The following is a 20802-nucleotide window of genomic DNA, read 5'->3' as shown; positions in this document are numbered from 1 at the left end:
TACAAATATTTCATTTTGGCAGGAAATGTGAATACCCAGCAAATAAATAGGCCTACAAGAATGTTTTGTTTTTTTAAACATTTTGTGTTTGCTGGGCAACTGTCTACTTGCTGTAACACATAATGAGAGGTTGTTTGAATCTGTTTTATAATATTACAGTATGAAGAAATATATCAATTTTATTACTTACATAAGGTAGCACTGATTTCATGACCTTTTCCTTACAGCCATCATGGACCATGTACATCCAGGTGATGACCTTTGAGCAAGCAGAAACCCACAAAGACAATCCATTTGATCTTACCAAGGTAAAAGAACAACCCTAAACTGTGTAAACATATGTAAAAACAATCATAAATTGATAAAACATAATATATTACATAAATACTACAGTGTTTTAGTATGTCAGACATGTTGAAGTGCATTGTTGGTACAGCTCAACTGATCGTACTTTTCCTACATTCGACCTTGCATGATTTTTGAGTTGACACAGTCATGAAAATAACTATAGATACTTGACAGACCATTAGTAGCCCAGTTCTGAACCTTTTCATTGATCATTCATAACAATAGGTATCTGATGGATCAGTGAAGATAAGAAGGGATTATAATATATCCGTAACCTTGATATTATAGTACATCTCGAGGAAAAAGTGCAATGGACATGTTTTCATTTTATCTTTCAAATATCCCGCGCATAAAAATTGAGTATTTAACCCAAAATGGAAAATGGAACAATTTATTGGAAATCTGTTTAACAGATTTTTTTGACATCTTTTTTTGCATTGTATTATACCTAAATTAAGAAATTTTATAAATATTCAAAGAAAATATAGGTCATCCAAAAAATTTTGATTTTTACACATTTTGGGGCAAAAAAGGAAAAATAAGCAAAAATATCAAAATCTGTTTAACAGCTTCATTCATCAAGTCATAACAAACGGCCTACATGCTTAATTTCTAATAAAATATTGAAATTGTGAAAAATATAGGTATTTATTGATTTTCATGTTTTTTCTTGCAAATATGCTAATAATATGCAAATTATGAAATTGCAAAATAAAGTTTCTACATAGCATACATCTTTCAAGTGTGATGTTCAAAATGACAGACATCAAAAAGAGATTCGATGAAATGTAAAGGTGTAGTAACAATTTTGGCATGGACTGTCTGGTTAGGAAAAGTACGGTAAGTTGAGCTGTACTGATACTAGTGTGTCAGTTATTCAGTATGGATGTACCTCTACAACAGTACTTTAAAAAGTAACACGAGAACAAGATTTCCATCTAATATATATCAGTATGCAATATCAATGTTAATTCTAAGTTAATTCAATATACCAAATGAAAAAAAATGAAATGAGATTAATTGTAAGCAATAAATCAGACTGATACTCAAGAAAAAGATTCTGCCATCCTTTTCTGAGGATTATAGATCTGAGCATATTTATTTTAATCACCTCTCTCTACCTCTCTCTCTGAAAATGTTGTTGGGATAAACAGTACCATACTGGAGCATCAAGTTTGTACTTCTGAAAATGCATATTTGTAGTGTGTATTAGAACATTCCTGTAAAGTTGTAAAGTGCAATAATTTCTTATGCTTATCTTTTAAGTAAAACCAGTACCAAAAAAACAGGAAACACATTTCTAAGGACACATTACTACAGTTTGTTCAGCTCGTAATTGGCGGGCCTTATAACATCGCGGATTAATATCAGTATATTTTATTTTGAGAATTATCTTGCCATTCATTTCATTGGTCTACTTTTCGACGTAGTGGTAAAAGCCTAATAATTCGCACCGATTACAAGCTGATCAAAGTATATGATTATATATGTGCCCTAACTTTAAACATTTTGTCCTTCTTTCAGGTGTGGTCACAGAAAGAGTTCCCTCTGATTCCAGTAGGAAAGATGGTTCTGAATCTGAACCCCAAGAACTACTTTGCCGAGGTAGAACAGATTGCCTTCTCACCAGCTCACATGATCCCAGGTGTTGAGCCATCACCAGACAAAATGTTGCAGGTACGTAGCTGACTTTGTCTTCCAAGAGATAACTGCAGGATAGTCAACTTTTTAAAATTTTATTTGCAAATTTTGTTAAAAATTCGCTTCTTAGCAAAGTTTCACTTATTTGAATAACTGATCATGGATGTAACAATTTCTACTGATTTGGCGTGAGATTTTGGATTTTTTGAGAGTTGACTTCCCTGCAACAGCATCTGGTATGTGCTTGATGTGCATGAATATAGATGTAATGTACTTCTGGATACTTCTCTACGACATAAGCACCAGCCTTTGATATCATGTCTCCTTGAAAACATGGTAGGCTTATAACTGACTCCAGTGTGGTTTAGCAACATCAAAACATGTGCTCTGATCATTTTACATGGCAGTCAAGTTAGCTCAATCGGTTAGGCGCTTGACTATGGTGTGAGATTCCGGGCCCCTGTAGTATCTATTATTTCTTGTGCAAATATTGAGTTAGTTTGATATTCCCCTGGGCAAGGAACTTATTGTCAATTGTCCCCCTCTACCTGTACGAAACTTGTGAGCTGATCCTGGCTGCGATGGTTACTATGTAGGCTGACAGCCGACTAGGGTTTGCGCCTGTATGGAGCTGCGTCCCTGAATGATGCTAATTGGTTTATAAGGTATCTTGGGCTATTATAGTGGTCAGAGACTTCCTGAAAAGCGCAATGATATCTTATGTAATTGCAATATATATAAATCTGGGGTGGCCTTTTTTCAACATGCTTTTCACTAGCATCATGCTATGCAATAAGTCAATAATTGGTAATCCGGCATTATGCTGGTACTATACATCTTAGGTCCCCATGTTACAAAGATTTTTAGGACAAGGAATGAAATATGATGGAGATTAAAGCATATAGAATCAGCAAGATTGTATAAGTAACCAACAAAAAGTATTTACCTTGGACCATTTTTACCAAGGAAGTGCATTGTGATTTGAAAACTGACTTGTTTAATTGCGAGGAAATAATTAGATCCTAACCACTTGAATATCGGTTAGAACAATGATTGGAAACCAAATACATACACCTGGCAGATGTCTCTTTCTTTGTATGATATCAGCATTTAGCTACTGTCTTTGGCTATATCCTGCATTTTGACATATCCCTGACCTTCCCTTTCCCTCTCCCTATTTCCTGCACGATACCTATATGACAAATTGCAGTTGGCGTTTGATCCATTCCATGCATTGGGCTTGCATCGCATGAATTACATGTACAGCTATAACCAAACATTGAATTTGGATGATATTACTGGAGAAGAAGTTTAGATCAGGATCAAGGCAGGTTGCTTTGGTAGGTTCAAGGACATTCTCTATGATAGCATGGTTCCTATTGCATCTGAGAAGACAACAAGTGTGGATTGCCAATAATTACATATGGGGCCGGCAGACACATGGACAAGAACAAATTTACTGCAACAGTCCGAAGAGCAATTGGGCTATTTCAGTTGAAATCCATATACCCCGTATGGAGGACATGGCTTAATCTCCCACAAAGGGGGTGTGAATTTCAAATGAACTTCCTGAATGGGTGACTCCATTTGATATCTACACCCCTTGTCTGGGAGGTTAAGATCATGTCTTCCCTCGGGATGTATGGATTTCAACTACAATAGCTCATTGAAAGAAGAAGAGATGCATTATATAACTAAAATGAAGAACTGAAATAGGACAAAAAAAAGTAAAAGACATTGTGAAAATTAAAGAAGCTAGACGGACAGGTTTCAGGACAGGGTAGTACAACAGATGAGATGGACAGGCCATAGAACAGGCCACAGGACAGGGGAGACAACAGGTGGACTTAACAGCTCACCCAATGGCAACCAAGATCAGAAAAAAGTTGCAGAGGAAAACAGAAATGGAGGGACCTTACCACGTACATGGGATCTATGTTGACAAGACAGGCAAGAGACAGGAAAATTTGCAGGTTCATGAAGAGGACTACCACCAACAATGTTCAAACATAACCTGGTGAGGTGAGATGAGGTGATCGCATGATTCAGCCTGGAATACAACTAGCCTGATGCAAAGTACCTTATTGCTAGCAAACAGACCTGCATGCTGGAATGTGCTCTGCCCCTCTCCTGTGCCCCTACCCAAAGCTCATCCCTACTTTTCCTATCCTCTAGGGCCGTCTTACCACATACTCAGGGTCACAAGTTCACCGACTAGGATCCAACTACATCCAAATCCCCGTCAATTGCCCGTTCACTGGCAAAGTGCGTAACTACCAACGCGACGGACCACAGTGTGTTACTAATAACCAGAGTAAGAACTTTGCTTTCCGTTTTTGTTTTTGTTTTGTTACACTTTTGTTTCTCTAGGGCCGCCTATTCTCATATTCAGACACACATCGTCATCGTCTAGGCACCAACTACCTGCAGATTCCAGTCAATTGTCCATTCGCAGCTAAGGTGCGCAACTACCAGCGTGATGGGCCACAGTGTGTCACAGACAACCAGAGTAAGATATGCCTTTTAAAAAAAATGGTTATTCCTTGGTGTAATTTTACATAAAATTAGGGTTAGGATTAGGTTAGGATTAGGTTTAGGGTTAAGATTAAGGTGAGTGTTAAGGTTAGGATTAGGGTTATGGTTAAGATTAGAGTTGGGATTAGGGTTAGGATTAAGGTTAGGGTCAAGATCAAGGTTAGGGTTAAGATTATAGTTAGGATTTGGGTCAGGATTTATTAGGTTAGAATTAGGATTAGGATTAGGATTACCTAATAGACTTTGGATTAAGCATAGGTTTAGGATTAGGATTAGTTTACATGAAATAATTACATGAAGGATCAACCAAAACTTGACATCTTTGACCACGATATATCAGCCTACTACTTGTTGATCTAGCTGTTGAATATTGTAAGTTGATTCCTTGTGGGCAGAAAGGTCAACAAAATAATGTAAAAGTATAAAATTATATGATGAGAACAGGCATTTTATCTTTGCAGAATGGGGAACGTAACCAGGGTGGTGGCATAGGGGCCTTTATTTGGGGGAGGGAGACAGGTCAAAATTGGAAGAAGAAAGAGTGATGGTTAAAGGAGGATCGCCAGATGAACGACCTCATCCTCACTTTTTCTTTATCAAAATGGGGATTTTGGTATCAGGGGAAAGCTTGTATTTTTCTCTTTATGTCATTATTGTATTACATAATAATTGTGTCATTATTTCTCTTATTATGTCATGGAGATAGGCCTAAACAAGTGAGATTAGGGGTGCATTTCAGCAACATTACAAAGTCCCATACCAGGGTAACTCGTCCATAGGATTTATATGGTAGAGCTACAGTCGATTCCTATTGCTGCCACCCCAGAAGTACAATGCAGCCCAGCTACTTCATTGGTACTCCAGAGTATCTGTGTGGGTACTCTAGAGTACACAGATTGGAATCAGATGTACAATACACACACTGGTCCTGGATTGGTACTGCACTGGTACTATGAGTAGCCACAAAGTACTTTAGCACCAGTGTACCGCTGGGGTTGGCAGCAATAGGAATCAGGTAGGCCATGATGTGCTTGGACCTACAATGTGTTAAAGGACTTCTGATGCATTGTAAATGCTACACCAGCTTCCAGAGAAGAGTGGCAACTCTCACAGTGAGCATACATAAACACACACATGGAAGTGGGGCTCTGATTGGCTAATTCAATTGTCTGACAATTGTAACAATCTGTTTGGCCGAAAGCGCACCAAAGAAGCAATCAGTGCAGAGCAACGCTCATCAAAGCCCAACATTTGTCCGTCATTAACAGGGTGTGTGTGTCAATTAAAGCAAGAGAGTGCCATACTTCTCTGGAAGCTAGTGTAGTGAAATGCATCCCTAGTTGGATTTACCTCTACAATCAGTTCAAAGTTTCAGCCTGGTTTTGCTGATAACATGGAGTGACTTTACAATACTAATGGACTGCAAGGAACTAAAGCTGGTATAGATGGCATTAAGTATAATTGTTAGTTGTAATTGAAAATATTTGAAAGAAAGAAGGTTATAAGTGCTTTATTAGTAATTTTGCACTTTCTTGCATTCAACTAGCAAATTGGAAATAGCGTAGCTACAACTCTTCAAAGGACCCATTTAGGGACTGGGGTGCTACTGGATGACATTAACTCTAACACTGCCAGGGGTTTTCAGGGACTGCCTTTTGAGGAGAGTGAGAGCAATCGCTCTCTACTGCTCTCCTTAAATCTGATATAGGAGAGTGATTTTAGCTCTCCTTGTTGACCATTCTTTCCTTACATTCTATTATAAATTCGCTGAACAGCTCTCCAGAAGAGCTGTTTAATGCTCTCCTGCAAATTCCAAATTCCAGTTTTAGTGGGAGGTGCTTTGTGTATGTCACGCCCCCGCTCTGCTGAAGAGGAGGCACACAACCTGTGGTGCAACTTTACTAGTCTTATTACAAGACTGCCCTACCCCAACAGTAAACCCTAAACTGCGTAAATGAGTACTGGACTGAAGTCTAGCAAGTTGCACCCTATTCGGTAATTGTACTGAATTTTGGTAATTACCAGTGTTAGGGTTTAGAATCTGTTATGTTTTGAACAATTTAATCATTTGTACCCAATTGACTCACAGCTGGAGCACCCAACTACTTCCCCAACTCCTTCAGCGGCCCACAAGATGACGCCAAGTATGCTCAGCATGTCTTCCCACTTGCTGGTGACGTAGCCCGCTACAACACAAAAGACGAAGACAACTTCACCCAACCAGGAAGCTTCTGGAGAGACGTGTTGTCTCAAGATGACAGGACAGCTCTGGTTGGCAACATTGCAGGCCATCTCAAAGATGCTGCAGAATTCATCCAGAAACGTGCTGTAAGTTCTATCTCAACATGTGGATTAGAGCCAGAAGGCCATATCTGCAATAGCTGCCCTTTGTACATTTTGACAGTTCCTGTATATTATAGTGTACACATCTTAAAATTATGACACCTGGCAGCTATTGCAGGTAAGACCTTCTGGTCTCAACCCCTCGAATTGTTGATAATGTTCATAGAGGTATGAATGAATGAATGAGTGAATCCTGGGCTCAAGTAAAGCAAGCAGTTCAGTGCCCCCTTTACAATGTACAAAATATATCGGCAATAAGTGGGTAACAGAGTGCATTTCCTGTTAATCTACCTGGCTCTTGACCGCAAAGGTTGCCGAGTGCTTGCGTGCCCCTGGTCTCAGGAACAAGCTATGGCGCAAGCTAAGGGGCTATCAATCACTTTTTTTATGTTGAAACTTTGTTTTGTGTGAAAATTGGCACTTCCTTTTGAAATCCATACACCCTCTAAGACACCACCCTTATCTACCACATATGGAGTGTGAATTTCAAATAGTTTACCTGAATGGGTGACTTCATTTGAAATCTGCACCCTGTGTGTGGGAGATTAAGGTCATGTCTTCCTCAGGGGTGTATGGATTGCAACTGGAATACCCCATAATTTGTAGCCCAATTTCCAGAAATCCAGAATTTTTTGGAAAAGTTGCATCTCTACTATGTGTATTAATTTATCACCATAGACTTGTAGATTATATATCTTTGATACTGGATGGGGGGAGGGATTTGCCAGGTCAACTGGTTCACGCTATCTGTGTTTGGAACCAAGATCAAAATGATCACAATGCAAAGTCAATATGTTAACATGTGTGCAAACCCAAAGGGGAGAACCAGTAACTATGGTATGAGATATTCACTACAACTGCAAAATATGAAGTATTGCAGAGAAGATGTCTTACACTTCCCACAATGCATTTCAATTATCTGTACTGACTTGCTATCTATTCACTAGACTAATTCCAATCAGCCGTCTACACTTCGCATACTGTGTATGCTTCGTAGTGACGACTGATTATCTTACAGCCAATATCATGACGGACTTCTGAAAACTATTCAATGCGATTCAGTTATGCGCCGTGCGCGACTGATAGCGGCGCCAGCGTACCGCGTCGCTGTACCGCGCCGCTGTGACAAGATCGCGCTCTGAACTTCTAAAAACAACAAACTCGGTCAAAAGGTCAATTTGGACACAACTGCGCATGCTCTATGCCACAGGAATCCTGTTGCAAAATCCGTCACTTTTTTTCCACGTAGTTTTCTCAGTCGTCAATCCAGCCGGTTGACGACTGAGGGCAGCAGTCTATCTATTCACCCCTTGCATGGTTCTGCCATATTGGGTAGAGCCTCAAACTGGTAATAGACATGAAAGAAAGAATTGCATCACTTTACACAATGTTATATGACTCATTCCCATTCATGCATGCTGCCAGATCGAGGCTCTCCCTTCATGCTTATACATACATACATACATTAGGCATTTATAATGCGCCATTTCATATAGACCACGGCGCAACAAGCAACAATGAAAAATACAATAATGCAAATGTGAAACAAAATATATACAATAAAGATAGCAAAATGCATGAGATCATAATAACATGATTAATGATACAAATGTGATTTTAAAGCCTTCTTGAATGATGGAAGTGAGTTGGCAGTGCGAATGTCAATGGGTAACTTATTCCACAATGCTTGATGACCAAAAGTATATCAATGAACAGAGCACATGCAGATCATGCAAAAGATGTTTATTTCTTGACTATCAACCCATGTTCAGCCAGTCTATTCTCACATGAATACAAAGGGAACATGTACAACGTAATAGGAATTCCATTTGTTGTAATGAGGTGATGCGTCATGTTGCAAAGATTTCTGGAAAGAGTACAATATCTTCTCTTGAAGCACTGCATCCAGGAATTTTTGCATACTCGGACTGGCAGTGTGATACTATGGGGGCAGATAATGAATCAATTAACATTCTGATCATGTGTGTTGATTTTGCAGGTTAAGAACTTTGGCGAATGCGATGCCGAATTTGGCAAGCGTCTGGACGAAGCACTCCAACAATTCAAACAAGAGGTAAAGTAAACAATCTGGACTGATGATGGCGCTCTTCATGCGTAAAAAATCCACAACTGCAGGATGGAAGTTTAGTGATGGATACACAAATGAAAGATGATTATATAAATAGATTAAAATATATTACAGAAATAAATTGGTGGGAGAAGAAAAAATGTATATTGCTTGAAGGAAAAAGTATAACAAGATTTTTATAATTCTATTTAATATATGTTATTCATTATTTTTTGGAAAAAAGTAGCAAATATATAGATCCTAAAGGAGTACTTATATAATTTTTGATTAGCTTCCATGGTTTTCATTTTGTTTATAATCATCACATTTCATATTTTTTGTTTGAAATTTGAAGACAAAAAGCTTTGAACATTAGATGGTGCAATGGTTGCAATACAGTTTTATTATCTAAATGCATATTAGCACTAATATGGTGTATGGGTGCTTTATTTTATTCCAGCTATCAAAGTTGTGCAAAGTCTCCTGAATTACACTTAAATTTGGTGTATTTAATCATTAGCTATGGTGTGCAGATCATGATGCTTCATCTTATTAATTTTGCTTCATACATAGATAACTAGCACATTTGGACTCTTACTATGGTTAATAGAACATGTTCATGTATTTACTAATAATAGGTTAATAAATGTGTATCACTTGTTAAGGTAGAAACATCGGCTACGGTGTCATGCACAGATTTGGTTTAAAATGATACAGGATGTGTAGTTGGGTGAGAAAAACTAGCCTGCCAAATTTTAATTTTTGCCAACAAGGCGTTTTTGAGTTATGCCATTTTTTATCATTAGGAAACCCCATTGACTTTGTACATAAAGTGGTTTTGACACTAAGCCTCGTTCACTAAAATTAGTAAAAGTTTGAAAATGGATACTATGTTTAAATATAATTTTTTCTCCTTTCTATCCCCTTTACAGAACTGCTTTTTGGATCTTTGTATTACAAAAATGTTACCAAATAATATTAGTGACTTTTTTCCCATATATTGGCCAGTATTAAAGGGGATATTTGAAGGGAATGTTAGTACTTGCTTAAATTTTCTTGATTTGATCTAGAAACACTGAATGACCTAATTTCATAATTATTGTCTGAGCTAACCATAGGGCCAATTTTAACAAACAAGGTCTCATATGAAAGGTTATTAAATTTAGAAACTTTTCTCGCTAGCTTTTTTTAATTAAGTGTTTCTATTTTAAGTTATGAGTGTTTCTAGATTTCCCTAATTTTAAAATAGAAAAAATTATTTTTCTCAAAAAATAAACACTTTTTCAAATAAAACTGGCGAGAGAATTTAGATATTAGGCTTATTAACCACCCCACAAACTATGGAAACCATATCACATTCCCTCTAGGCTAGCAATAATTATTTGTAGAAAAAATTAGGGAATTTTCAAAAAATAAAGAAAAACATAAGGAATGTTTAAATTTTCATGAAACGTTAAAAATAAGTGGAGTAAAGACTTATCTTAAATTGGTTATATATTTGATATGGATACATAATTCTGATTTGATATAGTGGCTATTTTCCTGCATGGGCCTATTATCCGATGATCCTACCTTAAGAGAGAAATTGGGACTCAATAATGCACATGCGCTGAGATGTTGATGCATCCAATGCACAAGCCCTGCACATTTATTAACCTATTTCATACACAACAAAGAATTTCTGCTATATTTTATAAATATTTCAGAAAATTTGACCACTGTCAAAAATGCACCTACCTTCAAGAATTATGAATCAATCTTGAAAGATGCGACTACACAAGGCGACGTACATGAAAACTACTCGCGAGTGCAATTATACAATATTCATGCACTTGGCCTATTTTTCTAACAGCTTTTCTGATTGGCCATGTGGTTCTAAGAGTGTTTAAAAATACAAATAATGCATCATTATAAAGTCAAATCATGTATAATCAACATCTGCCTATGTTTCCACATTCTAGTAGACAAATTATATGCTCATACCAAGAAAATAAGTTCAATCATTTGCCATGCATGCGTAGATGATTCAACCTTGTATACACAACCACACTACCGCTTTCATTAACTTCATGCATACTTGCCAGCCAGATGATCAAAAACTGAGTTAAATGTAATCAAAACACAGGAGGCTTTGTGATACTTTGATACTGTTCCACCTCATCAATATGTAATCTCTAATTGATCATATTGATCAATTAATTGATTATTGATTGATTTATTGATCTAATTTGGTTGGCATGTATTAACATTTTTGCATGCTTGGCATTTTTTTATTTTCTTCCAGCAGAGCAAGAGGTCCAACTCATCCGCTTCAGCAAACCTGTAGGTGTTGCCAGCCAAGGATCTAGGATACCTGTTGCCATAGCAAAAGAACTCTTGATTGAGTGATTAGATAGGTGTATATCAATCATAACAATCATCACCTTCCATCATTTTCAAGCTTAACATATTCAGCCGCTGTACGATTATGCTTGGGAAAATATAGCGCATTTATAATATCATGTGATGGAAAATAACTGAAATGTTGGAGAACTAATGTTGAGGATTATTTGTGTATATGATGCAAAAAATATTACTAATTGTGCTTTTGAGTTGAATGCTAACTGCAAACTGTCAATTTTGTAAAGTGAACTTATCCAAATTATGAGGAAATAATAACATTGCTATGTTCTAACATATCATAACTTCAAGAAGTGTAAAATTGTTTATGGTTTAGTTGCACAGAATACTGCTCGCTGAAAAGTGCTCTTAACACGATTTGTATCGGACAAACTGTTTAAAGATACTCCCCTCAACTGTTGAAAAATGACAAATAAATATTCCCCATGAAATATATATTTGTACAAAGCTATATACAATCACAAGCACAGATAATTTGAAACTCATTTCACTATCATATATAACTAATGCATCATTATTATCATGTGCTCACCCGACGAAAGTTATATTATATTGCAAATAAGGTTGTATTATTTTCCCAATTTGCATGTTTGTTTATTATGATTATAATTAAGTCCCATTATTGTAAATTACTTTTATAATGATGCTGGCTGGGTCAACAGTTTTGATAATTATTGCACTTTTTGTGAGAGAGACAGCTCTTTTGGAAAAGGATTTTGTAATACACCTTAAAGTAAGCATATCTCATGCAATTAAGAATGCCACTTATTTTGTCACCATTTGTGGTACTGGTTCTTGAGTTGAAATTTTACCGGAACAATCATGTACATAGAGCAATATTGCTAAAACATTTTCTCTATAAGAATATTCAAATATGAAACAAAAAGTTGCAGGACTTCAGTGTTGATCGCAGTGCAGTTTGAGGAAAAAAGCTGTAACTTTTCAAAACTGCCGATACAGCCATCATCATTTGAAGCCACATTGTGACTATGTAAGAATGCATGAATATGCTACAACTGTAATATAATGTAAATTAATTGCATGCATTATTAATTCCTTACAAAATTAAATAATTGTTTGTTATATTTGCTATTGAATCCCTTTTTTTACATCACCAAACTAAAAAGAAAAACAGTCTGAAAATGACCAAATTGATGCATTACCATCGATATATTCTTAATGACGGTACACACATATTCTGAAACCGTTTATGTCAATATACTTCTGTGCTCATGGGCTTGTTTTCTAAAGTCAAGCAGGTATTTAATATTTGCTGTGTGGCAAGTCTGTCTGGGCCCAGTATGAAGAGCTTCCAAACGGGCTTTTCCAGTTGAAAACTCCTGTGGAAGACATGACCTTAATCTCCCACACAGGGGTGTAGATTTCAAATGGAGTCATTCATTCAGGTAACATTATTTGAAATTAACATTCATTGTTTGGGAGAATTCATGTCTTCCAGAGGGGTGTATGGATTTGCATTTCCATAGCCCAATGCAACATCAAAGATAAGATTTAGTTGGATCAATACGTTATTGTAGAGGTTTTCAAAAGGTGGCCCGCAGACCAAATCCAGGCAGCCAACCATTTGTGTTTGGCCCTGGAGTTAAAATACAAAGGAAAACATATCTAACCCTCAAGCAAGCACTTTTAAAATATGTTGGGCCCATCATGGTCTTTGAACATTTATAATTGAGAACCTCTGCATTAGTGTATTGAAAATAAGTTCTTTAAAAACACACACACACATCAAATAGTACCAAAATGCCATCTACATGTACTACATTCCAGTTTCCCATGACAAGTGCCTGATGCTACCACAGTGAATTATATTTATTAGATCATCCATAGAACTAAGTATGTGGGTATGAGAGTTATGTTGTAGACACAATGAAAAAACCTTGTCTGAGCATATTTGGTGATTCTGTGATAAGTAGATCAAAATATTAACAAGGATTTTAACCAGGTAATGTTGTGCAGGATGAGGGGGCATGATTCTAAGCAAGTTTATGAAAAAAGAGTAATACTTTTTCTTTGACTTTGGCGTGATTTCTGTAAAGAAACTAAAGATGACTATTAATTATATAGATATTTTATTATACCAATTATTATAATAGTACAAAATATATATAAGTTGCCATGGAAACTGATTTAGGCTTTTTGGCTTGTATTGAAGGCTCATGACGATTCCCAATGGATATTTTTTTGCATTTGCATTTATTGCAGAGGACCCCACTTTGAGTCGTTTGCCCTTTTTACTACTGATACAAAAAAAACATAATTGTCGAGTCTGCTCAATACTTCAAAAAAATTGTAAATACCAGACATTCTTTAGTTAATGTTAATATGGTATAATCACAGTGAAAAAGGCAAGATATTCCTCCAATTTAGGCTGTTGTAATAGCCATACTCTATGTGTGTTTGTCAGATACGTACTTCAATATTTGTGCGTAATCCAAATCATCATGGGAAAAAATATCTGAAAATATTGAGGAATTTCTTGGGTTTTTAACTATGGTTTTTAAAAAATCAGTTTGACAAGGGGCATATGATTGCCATGTTTGCTTTTGATATGTATTGCATTCATTTATACCAATATAATATGGCAGTAACCATTACACTTATGTATCAAATTTGTTGTGACTTGTTTAATTCATAATTGCAACAATAAAAGGGAAGTGGGAAATAAAAATGTTTTGTCTCTTTTTCTGTATGTCTGTATTATGCTATGCAGCTTTCTCGTTCGTAATGGGCTATTCCATTTAAAATCCACACAACCCCTGTGGAAGATTTTGGAAATATCTGCCACAGGGGGAGTATGAATTTCAGATGGAATTTACACATTAGGCAGCTCCATTTGAAACTCACTCTCCCTCTGGGAAGATTCAGGTTGCATCTTTCTCAGAGGGTGTATGAAATTCAAATGGACAGAGATGTCACAGGCTGACCCAAAAAAATCCTGAACTTGAGCTCTCGCGCAACACGGCCGGGGGGTCTGGGGGCCCACTTAAGGGCCCCTGGTGGGGTCGAGGGGGCGAAGCCCCCCGAAGCCAGATGGTTTCTGTACATTTAGCATTTAGCACCACAGTAAAGGCCATTTCAGAGGGTATTTTTGAAAATCCGGAATTTTTTTTTTTAATCCCTGAAATCTGGATAAATCCGGAAATGTGACATCTCTGAATGGAGCTGCCTAATGTGCTCATTCCATCTGAAATTCATACTCCCCCTGTGGCAGATATTTCCAAAATCTTCCACAGGGGTTGTGTGGATTTCAAATGGAATAGCCCAATATGGTTAGAATTGTTATAATGACTTCCCTAATTTCAAGCTATATATGGGCCATTCCAGTTGCAATCCATACACCCCCTATGGAAGACACAATCTTAATCATCCACATAGGGAATGTGAATTTCAAAATGGGTTACCAGAATGGGTGACTCCATTTGAAATCTATACCCCAGTGTGGGAGATTAAGGTCATGTCTTCCATAGGGGGTGTGTGGAGTTTGACTGGAATAGTCCCAATTCATCATTCTACAGTTCAGCTCGTAATCGGCGGGCCTTATAACATTGCGGATTAATATCAATACATTTTATTTGGAGAATTGTCTTATGAAATCTTGCCAGGAGTATTAATATTTAAGAAATAAAGGGTAATGCATTATCCTTTACACGAAAATAATGTGTCCGAGGCAGTAAAAACGTAAATAATGGGTGAGGCGCAGCCGAAGCCATTATTTAAACATTTTTACTGCTGCACCCTTTATTTCTATTCTATTACCACAAAATAGTGCGATTTAAAGAGAAAATATCATATTTTTTGCCCAAATATTTCAAGTTGTTTACCTCAAGGTGGAGCGCCTACGCGTACCCAAAGCGCAAGTGATAGCGAGTATTGCAGAAAGCGTAATGTGCGTAATGCTTTTTTGGCGTGAGAATGCGAATTTACGCTAATAACAGCATCGCGCCTTGCTGTCCCAGTGATGCAGAAGAACATAAAGTTTGTTGCCCTGGCCACTTTATTGCTAATTAATGGTCTTTCACGTGACGCATTTCAACAAATCACAGTACGTGATTTTGAATAATGGGTCGTGGGGGTAATAGAATATTAATTAAAATCCTATCCTTTGTCTACTTTCTTTAACACACAAAATATAGACCAGACAGGTCATGCATCCATATCACTCTTAATGTGGGTCTACTTTTCGGCGTAGTGGTAAAAGCCGAATATGTCCCGCCGATTACGAGCTGATCAAAGTATAGTCCCAAACTTTGCAGTCCTCATGTTTTCCTGCCAGCTTATTTTCTGTACATCCAATTAGGGATTCAATCATGTTTCACCGTTGTTCATCACCGTTTAACAACGATGTGGCCGCGTCGTCTGCAGACGCGCGTTGTTAAACAGTGATGAACAACGGTGAAACATGTTTGAAATAGTTCGTATAATTCACATGATTATTTCATAAGGAATGACAGGTGATCATTGCCACTCAGACTTACAAAAACTTGTGATTTCTCAATAAAACTACAGAAGAAAACTGCAATGTTTAGCTGCTAGCTGAAAAATACTGGATTCAACTTGTGCATATGCACACATGTTCCAGGCATGACAAATTTTATGCGCTCGAGTAACGCGTAATCTCACTCGCGTTCGCGTATACGCTACAGTAAAAGTGTGGATTCATCACAGATTAACAATGGTTGGCTCCTGTACAAAGGTATAGGAGGAGTTGTTGAAGTCGTAACTAATGAACAAACAGCACAAGAATAATTGAAAACAATTTTTAGATGCCAAAATATGAAAATGGCACTAAAGGCATATTTATTTGCATGTTACTCTAAAAGTAGAAATTTTCGCGAGGTTTTTATTTTCACGAGTGGACATAAAATCGCGAAAATAAACTCTTTTGCATTAGGATTCTATTGTATCAATATCAAAACCGCGAAATTTAATTCTCGCGCAATTGACAAAATCTTTAAAATCGCGAAAATATTGACTTTTACAGTAATTATTGAGTGTTGCTGTTGCAGCGATCAGAATCTTGGTCAAAAAGCAACTTACCTCCACATGGAAAAAAGTAATTCATGGTAACTGGATCACTGACCAAGATTCAGCTTCCTGCATTGCTGTTTGACTTTTATTTAATATGCTCTTCTTCAAATTTGATAAAAACAGGTGGCAGCCATTCTGTCATGTACACTTTCAACAAGCAATATAGCTGCCGTGAGACTATTTGGATGCCATTGATACTTTGCACTCCCTGCAAATTCCTGTGTAATGTATGATTAGTACGTTAAAACAGCAAAGAGTTAAAATTCAATTCAGGATTCATAGCATTCAGATGCAGACTATGTTACTGTATTTTTTCTTCAAACAAATCACAGAATTTTGTAATACTTCAATCAAACCTAAATTTTTATCTTCCTCCCAATCATCACTGCCCCCTCTGTTGGCACCATTCATCATTTAATAAATTATGACACAATTAAAAATAATTAGATGATAGGGGCCCTAATTTGAGAGGTTCACACATCCTGCTTCTTTGATACTTTTAAACCACATACTGGCATACTCCAGCTCAACAAAGCCCCCACCCTACGCCAACCCATGAGGGTCCAGTAGATTTGAGCGCTGGCCATTTTTGGAAATTCGGACTCATGGGAAATAAAACATAGCGCCATATAGAAAATACAGCGGGTGAAAGGGTTGCAATATCATAATGAATTTGGCAGACGACCGAATCCGGATTTGACTTATGGTAAATTCATGTTACACATGCATGATTTTTGAATTAGAGAACAAGGGATCAATGCTGTACCTATAGAGGGCAGCATATCAATTTTTTAATGGTTATCGTTGTTGCCCGTAATGCGTATGCTGCCCTCTTTTGATTACTTATCATGCTGCTATCATCTGATCTCCATTAAATAATTGATATGCTGCCCTCTAATGTACAGTATTGATCCCTTGTTCTCTAATTCAAAAGTAATGCATGCATAAAATGAATTTACCAAAAGCCGAATCCGAATTTGTCTGTCTGCCAAATTCATAACGATATAAAGAGCAATGCCATCTGACAGCATTCCAATTTTTTGAAAACACTGCTAAAATTGTAGACTTCTCCGTAGTCCACTTGCCAATTGTGCACTACTCTGGCTATTACATTTAAGCTTAAAACTCTGATTTAATTAATGAGTGTACAATTGATAGATTTTCACAACTGATCTTTTCAGTCACCGTCGCCCTCTGTTTGTTAGCTTCCCAAGTGGACTACTGACTTTGTTTACTTGAGAGTTAGGCCAATTTCTGGCCTAACTAAAATTGGTGATGATGTAATGCATCTTTAAAAATGAATCTGGCTTGTGATTGGTCGCCCAGATCTCGTTATTGTTTAAATCCTCCCGACGCGATTGGTACCATTATAACTATACATGGTACACAACTATCTAGGGAATGCGGAGCTTTTGTGCGGGTGGATGAACGTATGCATCTAGCGCGTTTTGTACCACCATGCTTAGTCTTGTGGTTAGATTTTATTGATAAACAAGTATGATTGACAGTGTGTGAGTCCCGGATAAAGTTCTGCTTAAAAGTGAAAGTCCATAGTCGGTTTTATGGATAATAAACTGGCAGATTCTAAAATTAGAATTGTTCAGTATTGAAGTGTCATTATAATTATGCCATTATGATGTGTTGCATTCAATAATATAAGCCTCGTAGGGCCTATACTTTACTTTTACTGTCACAAATATAATTATATAGCCTAAACTTTTTCATAACCATTTTATACTAGTATTTTGATGTAGGCCTACTAAATATCAGTATAATTTCGAGTTCAACTGAATGCGTTCATCATGATTAATAACATTTTTATTTATCAAAAATCGACTATGGCATAGTCTACTAAAATTGTTGCTATTACGATTTATATTTGACATAGGAAAAATGTGTGTCGATATGAATAAGCAGTTAGCCATCCCTGGCTTGATGAATTTACACCATGAACTTATAAACCACTCCAACTACAGCAAATTTGTTTCAGAAAACACAAAAGCTTTTATTTTTTTCTATGATAATGTTACTTTTCTCTAATATATTTGCAAAAATATATTTTGTTTATAAAACTTTGTTAAATACAATGTATAAAACTTAAAACAGGCATTAACAACACATAAATTATACTTCACAGCTTATTATAATAATGGTTGAAGCACAAAAATCATAATCTACATACATTTTTTCTGCAGACTATGAGCCATACCATGGACAAAAAACATACAGAACATTCACCAGCAGGCAAAGTCCATGTGCTTTGTATGTTAAGAATTCATGCAATTCCTGCATGAGGGCCGACTGTTCAAACGCCTGTGTCTTAGTACAAATCACGAACACATCATTTGTGGTGGAGCAGTATTAGGGTTTGTTATGCCCCCAGCATACTTTCCTGCCGCTTGCCGCTGCGGCAAGCGGCAGGGCGTTTCATCCAATGACAAACCTTGATTGTGTCCGTTTGTCTGCAATGCGTGTGTGCCACGCCGCTCAGCGGCAAGCGGCAGGGTAGTATGAAACCAGCTTTATGGTGCCTATATACATTTAGACAAAAAATGTCAAGACTGTGCTTTCAACACAGAATGTGTAGTGATTTTGTGTTTGTGCTTCATCATGAAATTGACCTTTTCGGTAAATCCCATAAGCTTTAACGAGTACACCTGAGATGTCGTCATTTGACGTCACACCAACTTGCAATGCACAGTAACGATGTTCGATAAACGGTGTACAGATTGGTGTGACATCAAATGACGACATCTCAGGTGTACTCGCAAAGGCTTATGGGATTTACCGAAAAGGTCAATGATTAGCCCTATTAAATGATGCTGCTGGACTTTCCCTCTTGGTGAATAGACTGTATATTTTTTTCGTCTATGCTATGAACACATTGCAACATGGCAGTTGTCGGACCCCATAATTTAAGATAATAATAAAAATGTGTATAAAAAATTAAGAAAAACAATGAGTATGTACGATATTTGTCCATAAAATCACTTTTCTACATGACAGCCGGTGAGGGGTCCCAACAGTTAAATTTGGTTATTAGAAATCTAAAATTTCACTTCTGGGAACAATTGCCATGTTTTGATGTGATGGGTCCCTATCAGTTTTAAATAGTGTCCCTTCTCCCTAAAGACCTTCATTTTGAAAATTACAAGCACCTTATATAGACCATTCCTATCATTTGCACTTTCCTGCCACTGATGGGGTGAACATCGATGTCACATACTATAAAACAAGGAAAGTGAGGTAAAAATGATATCACATGATTATTTTGTCATTTTATAATCATGTGATACCCCTTTTGACCTCACTTCTGTTGTTTTACAGCATAGGCCTGTAAACACAGGCCTATGTTTATAGTGTGTGATATCATAAGCCTCTGTCAATGTTCATTCACCCCATCAACTGCAGGAAGGTGCTTATAGGAATGATCTATTCAGTAAAAGAAAACACACAGATTAAGGTTGGGATTATTGTCAGAGTTTCAACATTTCAATCCATATGACTCAATGTTATTTGTTAAGCATTATTCAAATTATAAACACTTTCTCTTGAGTTGAAAGTGATGTCATTGCTAAATTCTGGAACCTTTTTTTTAATGGCAGGCCTAAATGTAAGACAGAAAACAAAACTAGAAAAACATCGGACCACAGCCCACACCACAATCTAAACAATGATACCACTTTTCAGCAAAATGACACAAGGAATTTTATATATAAAACATTTCAATACATTCAATGGGCTATTCCAGTTAAAATCCATACACCCCAATGGAAGACATGACCTTAATCTCTCACACAGGGAGTGTGAATTTCAAATAGGGTTAATTGAATAGGTGACTCCATTTAAAATCTACACACCCTTTGTGGGAGATTTAAGTCATGTCTTCCATCGGGGGTGTATGGATTTCAACTGAATAACCCAATATATTTGAGAGGTTGTGCTAATCACATCCCAGAGATTCAAGACATCAAAAAAGTTGTCATTCTTCATGGATTCAAAATTTTTTACTTTTGTAGTTCGATGAAGTCAAATTTCGTCAATACCACACCTACACATACTTGCAGGTATGCCACTATTATCCGTAATTTTATGTACAAGCAGGACTGGATCTACCTTTTGCTGACCTCTGGACACAGCAACATGATTCCCCCCGGCTCTTCGGATTGAAATGTTACACCCACCCCATCACTGTAACTAAAGTTGTTGGGTTTTTTTTTAAATCTTATTTCAAGTTGCTTGAGTATCCATAAAATGACTTTATTGTGACAAATGTATGAAGTGCCCAAAACGTTGCCAATTTAGTAGTAGTAAGAGTATGAGCGGCGTGAGCCGCGAATATTCTTACAAACTAGTAGCACCACCAAAATGCTCTTATAAGTAGGGGGTGTGCTTTTATATAGCCCTGTCTTGGTGTC

General features: G+C 36.9%; 1 protein-coding gene across 3 annotated transcripts in view; it reads left to right on the top strand.

Moving 5' to 3' along the window:
• LOC140148029 (catalase-like) overlaps nucleotides 1-13223 on the top strand; it is a 38816-nt gene extending 25593 nt beyond the window's left edge. Inside the window, exons 8-13 of one of the 3 annotated variants that reach the window (XR_011858436.1) lie at nucleotides 228-308; nucleotides 1873-2025; nucleotides 4360-4498; nucleotides 6614-6852; nucleotides 8867-9600; nucleotides 10514-13223. Coding sequence is in view for 2 of the 3 variants with exons in the window: in XM_072169863.1 (XP_072025964.1) it covers nucleotides 228-308; nucleotides 1873-2025; nucleotides 4360-4498; nucleotides 6614-6852; nucleotides 8867-8941; nucleotides 11220-11261 (729 nt within the window). In the remaining variant the exon portion in view is untranslated. The remainder of the gene's footprint in view (nucleotides 1-227; nucleotides 309-1872; nucleotides 2026-4359; nucleotides 4499-6613; nucleotides 6853-8866; nucleotides 9601-10513) is intronic. The other 2 variants (XM_072169864.1, XM_072169863.1) reach the window with 2 other exon arrangements.
• The last annotated feature ends 7579 nt before the right edge of the window (nucleotides 13224-20802 follow it).

Source organism: Amphiura filiformis, chromosome 3 (genome assembly GCF_039555335.1).
Source record: "Amphiura filiformis chromosome 3, Afil_fr2py, whole genome shotgun sequence".
In the NCBI taxonomy this organism is placed as follows: Eukaryota; Metazoa; Echinodermata; class Ophiuroidea; order Amphilepidida; family Amphiuridae; genus Amphiura; species Amphiura filiformis.
This window is presented reverse-complemented; position numbering and strand designations above follow the sequence as displayed.